At 36.7% G+C, this 9,605-nt stretch overlaps 1 protein-coding gene across 1 annotated transcript in view; it reads right to left on the bottom strand.

Annotated features, from left to right (window-relative positions):
* Window positions 1-287: 287 nt before the first annotated feature.
* The window catches only part of PPA2 (inorganic pyrophosphatase 2), a 34,715-nt gene continuing 25,397 nt past the window's right edge, over window positions 288-9,605 (bottom strand). The window contains exons 8-12 of the mRNA XM_083861261.1: window positions 9,001-9,128; window positions 7,141-7,226; window positions 6,088-6,157; window positions 1,502-1,541; window positions 288-473 (exon numbers count right to left, since the gene is read on the bottom strand). Coding sequence (XP_083717387.1) covers window positions 445-473; window positions 1,502-1,541; window positions 6,088-6,157; window positions 7,141-7,226; window positions 9,001-9,128 — 353 coding nt within the window. The 3' untranslated portion in view covers window positions 288-444. The remainder of the gene's footprint in view (window positions 474-1,501; window positions 1,542-6,087; window positions 6,158-7,140; window positions 7,227-9,000; window positions 9,129-9,605) is intronic.

Genomic DNA, 9,605 nt, shown 5'->3' with positions numbered 1-9,605 from the left:
GGTAAACTCCTAAGCCTCTTACATAAAGATTACTGTTGACTTCAAACAGATTACAGTCAGGGTGGCCAGAAAAGCCCTGAGACAGAAATTAACACCCAGTGCACCCAATGGCTCAATGATTCCAAAATCTGGAGAACTGGGTTGAAAACAACTTATCTCTCATCTCATTTGGTACACTTTATGAGTGGATAAGAGCAGTTCTGCAGTTCTGAGATTCAAAACCAACCAAACAAGCAAGCCCCTCCTCTTCCCTCTGCTCCACCCTACACAGACATAGAGAGGAAACATTCATTTTATAATGGCAGTGTTTATTTACATTAGAGAAGGTTTACACTAGTTGAAAAATTGTTTCAACATGAATCCAACAATCAGTGCTTTTGCCCATCTTCAAAGAAAGGGATGATTATTAAGATTTAATGATGCACCTTCAGAAGACCTTGATGATCACTTGGGAAAAAAATACCAGGAATCAACTAAAACAAAAAAAATAAAAAATACAAGAGTCACATTAGTGCTATACAACCAGTAATACTCAAACACTTGACAAAACAACATTCTGCCCTTTCAGCTACCTTCTCTCCCGTAATAATACTGCTGTGCTAGCTATAATCCCCACCTTGTGAAAAGTATGGCCTCAAAATATATGTTCATTTTAACAGTTTGGCTGTACTAATCCTGCAACAAGTTACAACACTGTTGTGACCATCGCTAGAAAACATCACAAATCAGGCAGATCATGTTCAGTTGTCTGCCAGAGGTCTGAGATCTAATACTTTGGTAAATAAATGCTATTTATTGGCATGCCATATAAAGGTAAATGGAATGCTACTTGCTTTCCCATGACATGGGCTACACAGATGTTGCCTCTCAAACAATTTGGCACTTGGCTCATGACTAAGTTTAACTTAGCATTTCTGTAACTCCCTCCATCTCAAAAAGCACATGTCTTCTCTGTAGTTCCTGCCAGCAGAAAAATCTTTTTAAAGTAGTTAAAACTGGAAATGTAGGATGCATTCTTACTTCTTAAAGAAAAACACATGTTCTGTTAACATGAAAAATAATCCTAAGAGCGAAAGTATAAAATTTTGTCTTTAGAACTTACACTTGCAAAGTAGGTATGATTATATCAATTTTAGGAAAAGGAGCTGTTTATTTGATTAGTTAGCTACTGTGAAGAATGACAAAAACTAAGGCAAAGCAACTTCTCCTTTAAAAAGGATAAATGTCATGAATTTGCCTTGCATGATCACTAAGAGAAAAATTTTGTCTTATCTTTTTATGTGGACTACACTTTCACTCAAAAATAATCTTCTCCCATAAAGCATCCATGAATTTCTGTTCATGTGCTATTTAACAGGAGACAGGCAATAGCATATGACAGGCTATAACTATTATAATTTTCATATACACAAAACTACCTTTTTGCAACAGAACAGTTTTCATGTCCATTTTTAAACCCAGCAATTAAGAGAAGTCATGCAACATCTGAGAAAAAAGGTACCTTCTGGGGGAACAGAATCTCCATTCATTAACGCTGGTGCCTAAAAAAGAGAAAAAAAAAAAGATAGGAAAAAAAAACCCAAACCAACACATCAGTATTTACTTAAGGTTTCACAGATAGCACCCAAATACAAAGGTATTTTAATGCTCAAGTCAAGAGATATTAACAAAACATGAATTTTCTGTTGCCCCTACAGGACAATATTTTACCTTGCAGATTTCTCACCCCCACAGTACAAATATCTTTGTTGCTCATAAATGATAAAACAAGAGCATGAACAATGAGTTATAGATTAACACATTACCTAATGCAAAGAGGATTTTTGATGACTGTATCATCTTTGAGAATAACAGGATTTTTTATCTACACATAAAGAGTAAAAGTGCCTTTCTAGTTACTTTATGTTTCACTGTCAGGTATGCATGTGAATACATACACACACATACAATTTACATTAAATACATGCAAACAATTCGAAATAAATGTGTGATGACACTCTTTTATAATTTCATTTTGACAGAATAATTCAGTTCTGTGGAAAGTGACTATTTGTTCTAAAATTCAAGTCTGGCATTTCAAAGCTGGATATGCCACTATCCAATCACAAGAGTGCACAGCCTGTCTTGTCCTGTAACTTAAAGCACAAAATTAAAGACACTTTTAACACATTTGGAATCACCCTGCCTCATGATGAGGATGTAACAATGCTCCACTGCCCTTCCTTAGCACAGCAGCACTTGGAATGAGCTGCCCTGGTGTGACACAGCCTTCCTGCATCTGAGCAAAGCACAGGGCTCTAAACACTGAAGAACAGAACAAAGCCCATGAAGAGAGAAGGAAAAAGCAGGATTCTTCTTCCACTTTACCCAGGATAATTACTTGCATGGGGATGGGGTTATGTGACTGGTCTGAAAGGAGGTACCAGTATGACAAACATAACCCAGGTCATATCACCAGAATATCCCCTCTATTTCCAGCAAAACCCAAGCTTTATCTAATTAGACAGGGAGAACCAGAGTGCAACATTTATAAGCACATGCCTGCCACTTCTGAGATAACTGCTCAAAAAGCTTGAGATAAGGACTCAGTACTTTCCCACCATGAGGACTCAGTACTTTCCCACCATGACCAGATGAAAATTTCATCCCACTGAATGAGGAATCTTTGCTACACAACTTCCATCTCAAACACCATTTAAAAGCCAAATAAAAAAAATAATTAATGAAAACAAACCCCAGACTAACAACCTCACCAGCCTTTTGTTTAGCAACTGGCCACTGTACAGAAAATTCTACCTTTACTAAATGTCAAATGGAAATGTCCTCACAGAAAGTGTGTGGGTAGAAAGGCAGTCAACAAACTTTCCTGCTTAGATCTGAATTATTCGAAACACATCGATAAATATACAGACTCAAATTTGGTTGGACATGTTTTTAAATTATTAGGAAAAGTAAAATATTTTTCCCTGTAAAACACTGTTTTGCATTTTATGACAAGAGACATTATCTAGCAAAGCCTTCCTAGTTCCCTTTCTTGTATTTTAAGGAAAAAATTATGTGATAAGTCTGAGAAACACTGCTCTACTAACTATATATAGATTGTCTTGGAGATTTTCCAACCTGCAAAGTCCTCAGCAGCTTCTTCACAGAGCAAGCAATTCTTAGGATTAATATTAAACAGAGGCTTGGCGGTCCTGGTCAGTTTTACAGATGGCAATACTTAAAAGCCTGAAATAAACAGTGTATCTTAGCACTAACACATTCATCTACAAAGCCCTATTCCTCCTGGGTTTAGTGTGCAACATATACCACTGACACTGGAGCTGAGACAGATGAAACAACTTTCAGAGGCTAGAGAACACTAGAAATTTTCACTATGTAGTGTTAAAATTCATCTAGATTTGTAGTCACAGGGGTCTGGTGTAATTTTGGCTGGTTCAAATGTACAATACATCCTCTTATATGGACACATTATCTTCTCTCACTTTGGAATTGACTGGTCACAGCAATTCACCTGCTGTGGAATCATTCTTAGTTTGCCCCCAATACAGATGACAGTACACATGCCAACCATCTAGAAACTCACTCAGTGGAGTGGAAATTCCCCAACCCAGACAAGCCACTGTAGTTCCTCATCTGTAAACTAACAAAAGGTCAAATAATTCTGAAAACAACTGGACTACACCCCATCAAAATCTATAGGAAATTTTGATAAATGCACATTTGGTAAGGATTTGAATGTTTTCCATTTGGCTCTGTTATAGTTCTCTTGCTCACCATGAAAACTGTTTCATAGCAATAGTGAATTGTTGCCTTTAGACATCTTCTTTGGGGTTTTTTTTGTTTTGTTCCGAGTTTTCTTTGAGAACTCAGTATATCTGATTTAAGGTAATAATCACTCACTCAAAAATGCTGCAACTGAAATCTGATGTTGGAAAAAGAATTGTAGGGAACAAGCTCTCACTGCAGAAACAGCTTAGAAATTTTGCAGTAGCTGAAACATGTCTCTCAGTGTACTTGCACACAAGATCTCTGCTTCAACTTTCATTATTTTGTTTTTATCCAGGAACTAATAGATGGATATAAATTAGAAGAAAATGTATCTGCTTTTAGTTTAAATTAAACAAAAAAAAAAAAAAAAAAAAAAAACCCTCTGCAAACAGAGACAGCTTTCATTTGAAATTGCCACAGCCATTAAAATTCTGCAGCCAACACTCACGTGCTTTCAGTTCAGTGTGAAAGAGATGAATGTCTGACAACCAAAGCATGCAGTGTAGTGTACTAGACAAAAAGATACCTGCTTAAAATGTGCAAGTCAACCTCCTTGCTTATATTTAGAGTTCAACTGTCCACGACTCCATTTCAAGGCCATTTTACTTTTTTAGTTTTTTCAGATTGGCAACTTCATGCAGCATGAACAGTATTTATAATAGAGTATTGCATATTTTCCCTGCCTGGAAAGCACCAAGAGGCAGCATCCTACAAAGACGTAATTAAAATACTTAGACTGAACTGAAACAGAATGATGGAAAGGAGTATGTGGAAACATACTTCATAAAAACACTATCACTTAAAAGAATGTGAGGCACAAAAAAAAAAGACAGGAAGTGATACCATTCGATAAGAAGGGATGCTTTCAAATAAAAAAGACACTGAAGTGTGCTACAAGGTATCTATTTTATGAACTGATTGTACTAACTTCCTCCCCTCCCCAAAAACCAGGGAAAAAAAAAAGATTTGTTATTGAGAAACAAAGTAAGACACACTTCTGATTTAATAATTACTTACCCTGCATGCCTCAAAGTACAAAAAAAGCAGAGAATGCAAAAGGAAATATTCTTTTGCACATTTTTCACCATTCAAATACATTTGGACTTGAAGTTTTAGTTGCATTTAAAGACTTACAAAGTTATTGTAAATTTGAAAGTATAGAGAAGGTAAATACTTGCTTACAGCTGTGACTGACATGTCTAAAAACATATCTGAATTCCAAAGTGAGTTTTTCTTTCATTTAAAATTTACAGGCCCATTAATCAACACTTACAAATACAACAGAGAAATACTTTTAAAGAAGTGCTGAAAGCAAGGTATCTGAATAGGATAAAGTTTGGTTTGATACATCTTTATGACTTAAACCAACATTTCTTTGCAATTGAGAATCTTATTGTGACAAAACAGCATCCAGGACAACACACTCTTGCTAGAAATGCTGTTAGAATGTAAACTGCACAGACAGTGGACGGCATGTCCTTTGACACCTCTACTTGCATAATGACTGTGACTGTTGAGGCGAAACACTGGGTGCCCTGGCAGCCAAGCACACATGCAAAATACCTCATGTGGTCATGAGCACAGGCTCAACCACAGCCTATGTCAGAAAAGAAAAAGTAATACTTGGGGGCACATTTCTTCAGGTAAATTCTGGTAACCTTGCTTAATTTCTGGCATCCAAACTAGCATATTTTAAAATGGAAAAAACTCTCCTCCACTAACATTTGCACATGAAAGCATCAAACCTGCAGGACATTTTTCTTGCCTGAACAGGAAACGTGCATGTTTTAATTTTATGTTAATTTTCAGAATAAAAAAGGTATTCTTCAAGAAACATTCAAAAAAGCATCTCTCCTCTTAAAGCATTGCATTTAATTATGCAAGTAGACAAACAAAGGATCTGTTTAGTGATTAGAGACTACAGTCAGCTAGTCAGTGAGTTCTAACACTGGGTGGTAACTCATGGCAACAGGGGAGACACAGAAGACAGCAGGCTAGATACAAAGAACAGTCCATCTTGCTATTCAGGATCAGAAGAAACAGCACTGCAGAAGCAGAAAAAACAAAACAAAAAAACTCCAAAAGAACAATAATGAACCTTTGAGAAAGCACAATTGGACCGCTGCAATGAAAGGTTTACATCACAGCATTTACATTTCCCCCACAACCCTTCTCCTCCTTCTTTTACTTAAATTTTTGCTTAAGGAAGGACTATTTCAATTTAGCTGCTTTATTTCAGTTTTGGAGCTCTGAACAATCTTTTACAATTAATCATTAAAAGAAAAAAAGGGGTGGAAAAAAAGTAAATATCCTTACTGACTGCACAATCGATCGGGCATCCTCCTCACTGCAACAAAATGGGCTGCCACTCACCAGAACATTTGTGCTGAAAAATAAAATTAAAAACATGCTTTATCCATCAGCGGAAAAGAGCTACCCACAATTAAGTACTTCTGGAAAAAAAACACTGTCACATACAGAGCTCAGAAATGTGTATCTGCAAGAAATAAGGAAGCCAAAAACCACAAAATAATGCTGGAAGGAATAGGTGTGTGGAGAGGTGTTCTTTGTCTGAGTTTGAGGTGTCTAGGCTGTGTATTCTGTATTAATGCAAACAGTGCTCACACTTAGTGCTTCTGGCCACTAGCTTGGGTACAGTGCAGAAGACTACAGTCAAGAAGCTAAATCCCCCCAAGAAGTCAGTAGAATTAAATTGACACTTCCTGGAGGGAGCTGAGGAACACCTAGATGGGCAGAGATTATATTAGTACACCCCATCTCTTGTGCCTTGCAAGATGGCCAGATTCTGTGGCAGATTGTGGAAGTAACTGCAGGTTACTTCAGCAACTACCTGCAGTATCTAACAAGATGGAAAAACAGGCCACATAAAGCAGCAGATATCCATAGTATTTCCAGACAAACTCTGGGACCACATCCTTGGCAGAAATGTCCCTCTATGAATCTGTATCCTTTCACACTGAAAACGAGTTTGATCACGAGTTTTAAAGGTCCTACAGAACAAACTGCACAATCTTTAATTCCCCAATACAACAGAATGAACAGTGACAAGCAGACCAAGATTCTCCCAAAACAATTCTGAACTCTGGGGCCATTTCTCAAAAGTTGAAGTAATGAATGTCACATCTATGTAATCAATATATTTCTGGAACCACTTACCAGTAAATCATCATTATTACACAAGGTGCAATTAGTCAATCATGCTTTATTATCAATTAATTATCAAACCCAAGAATAACCCTGTCATCTCAAATTAAAAAAAAATCTAAGCAGTTCATGGACAGCTTCAACTTGTTGAATAGCACCAGTATAGCACAATACAGAGAGCAAGAGATGTGACTGGATACATACCACTTTATAGTACCTCCATCAACTTTTTTATGAAGCAAAGCTTTCCAGTGTTCATGGGTAGATTTAATAATTTCAACAGCAAAATCCTAGTTTACAACAAGGAAAGTTTTGTAAATTAAAATGTCATTAAACAGAAAAAAAGCCACAGAACTAGTTTATTAAAACATACTATTTCACGTGTTATTTTAAGCCACCGCCTTTGAGGCCTCATTAAATTTCTGGAGAATATAACACTTTTTTTATGTAAAGAAATAAACTTCACTGTTTGTCAAACATACTGGCAACACATTCAGGACTTTCCCTCAGTCTGCAATCACAAAACATGAATGCTACATGAAAGAAATGAAATCAGCACTAGATGCTAAGGGGATCTCTACTGCTGTAGAAAATTGTACCAGGCTCTAAATGGGATCAAGTGTGTGAGCTATGACTCCACCCTTACAAATGCAGGTCAAAGTTTGGGTTTCCCCTCTAGAGGCATAATTTGCATTTACTTCATTAATGCCCAATCATATACTCAAGCATTTGCAAGAATGTAACATGTCAGCTGCTTAACAGTTTCTGCTTGTTTGAAACAAAAATAATATTGGGGGTGGGGCTAGAATGAAAAAGCTTCTAAAAATTAAAGTAAAATAAGCCCTTGGTGTGCAGATGATGACTGCTAGACTTGCAAAAAGCTGCCAATTGAACATTCACATTTGTTAAGAAGGAGTAACCTGGAAAAGTGCCACTGGAACATTGTGAACTTCACCAGAGCTGCTGGAGCACAGCCACAGCTGCCTCACCACATCCTGGGTCTCTAGAAATGCTTGAGAATTATTCAAGTGCTTCAAACCAGCTATCTCAGGGCACTTAGTGCCTCCAGGCTGAACTCCAATGGCCTGACAGGGATACACTGTTCTACTGTCACTCTGCAGTGCAGGAAAACCTCTAAGAGCAGTTCCTGGGAGAACAGGTGAGAGATCAGGTTATCAAGCCTTACAACTCCCAAACAGATGGATTTAAAGGGCAGTTTTAGTGCAGAGGGGAGTCAGGGCATTTCTCCAACCAGACAAAACATGTGAAGTTGCCTGTGCTGGTTAGAAGGCATTATGTAACTTTGATAGCACCCTGCAAGGCTGAACTGGCTGACACATGAACATCATTCATAAGAAACGTGTGATTCTTTGCCAAGAATAATTTACACAGAGCATGCAATACACAAGCTGCAAAGCAATTTTACTCAAATCACATCCAATTTCTCTGGAAAAATCCAGGTATTTTCTTCAATAAGGTCTATTCCCTAGTCTGATCTCCTTTCGAACACCAGCCATTTTTACTGTAAGTAGTTTAAAAGCTATTCATTTTTTTTTAAAAAAAAGGAAAATAATTTCTTCAAGTCAAACGTTTCAAATGTTTTTATAGAGATTTACCAGAAAAAAGTATGCCTTGAGCAAATACCAAATATGAAAAGATTTGTAACCTATTGTCTTAAACTGTATACCCCTAAATAAAAAGTCAGAAAAATTTACCAACAGGACTTAAAAAACACCTGAAAAGACAATCTGTTCATTACTCTGACACAGAGAATGAAAATGCTTTGAAAAACACCTAAAAAACACACAGATGCATGTGTAAATCTCATCAGGATTAGGACTAATTTTTTTTTTCGGACTTTCTTTAATGACCTATGCATTTTCCCTGAACAAAATGAAAGGTAGCAAACATTATTTAATCCTAGCCTAATAAATTGAATGCAAAAGTCCCTCCCATCAAAATCCTTTTTGTTAGGCCTCCTCCTTTACAGTTCCAAAAATTCTAGGATGTATTATAGAGTCCACACGACAGAATGATGCATTTTTAATTTTGCATTATCTTCACCTTGTTTTTAAATTCTCCATTAAAAGCAAAGTGATTTTCTGGTTTACCATCAGGGACTTTATATAATTGGAACCAGTCAACTGTAGCCTCAAGATAACCCGGTTTGTGCTTCCTGACATCATCGATATCTGTAAGTTAAAAAGATTTTAAAAAAATTTTTTAAAAGCGTGATCATTTTCACTCACAGATTTTAGAACACTAATCACTAATTTTTTTAAAATTTTCCTAAAGAATCTGCAGCAATTTGATTTCACTGAATACTTTCAAAGTCATTGGTAAACTTCACTTTATTACATTAGCTGCCCATAGTTGCTACCTTACGATTTCACAACCACACTAAGCAGGTAAACCAGTTGTCTCCTGCCCTTCATTAATTAAGACCCAAAGGTACAATGAACAACTGGACCATATTTGTGACAGGAGAAGAAAATTACATATTTATCTCAGGAGGTAGCTCTTGCAATACTTAGATTATTAACTGAGGTAATTTTTTCCTCCAGCAACTGCAGGGGCTATGAGCATTTTTTGATAATGAAAGAACAGTTATAAAAACAATTTCAACCCATGGATCTTTAAACCAGCACCTCTAAACAAAACACAGGCTT

The sequence above is a fragment of the Zosterops lateralis genome, assembly GCF_965231275.1.
Source record: "Zosterops lateralis genome assembly, chromosome: 5".
Lineage (NCBI taxonomy): Eukaryota > Metazoa > Chordata > Aves > Passeriformes > Zosteropidae > Zosterops > Zosterops lateralis.
Note: the sequence above shows the minus strand (reverse complement) of the source record. Positions and strands in the feature narration are given on the sequence as shown.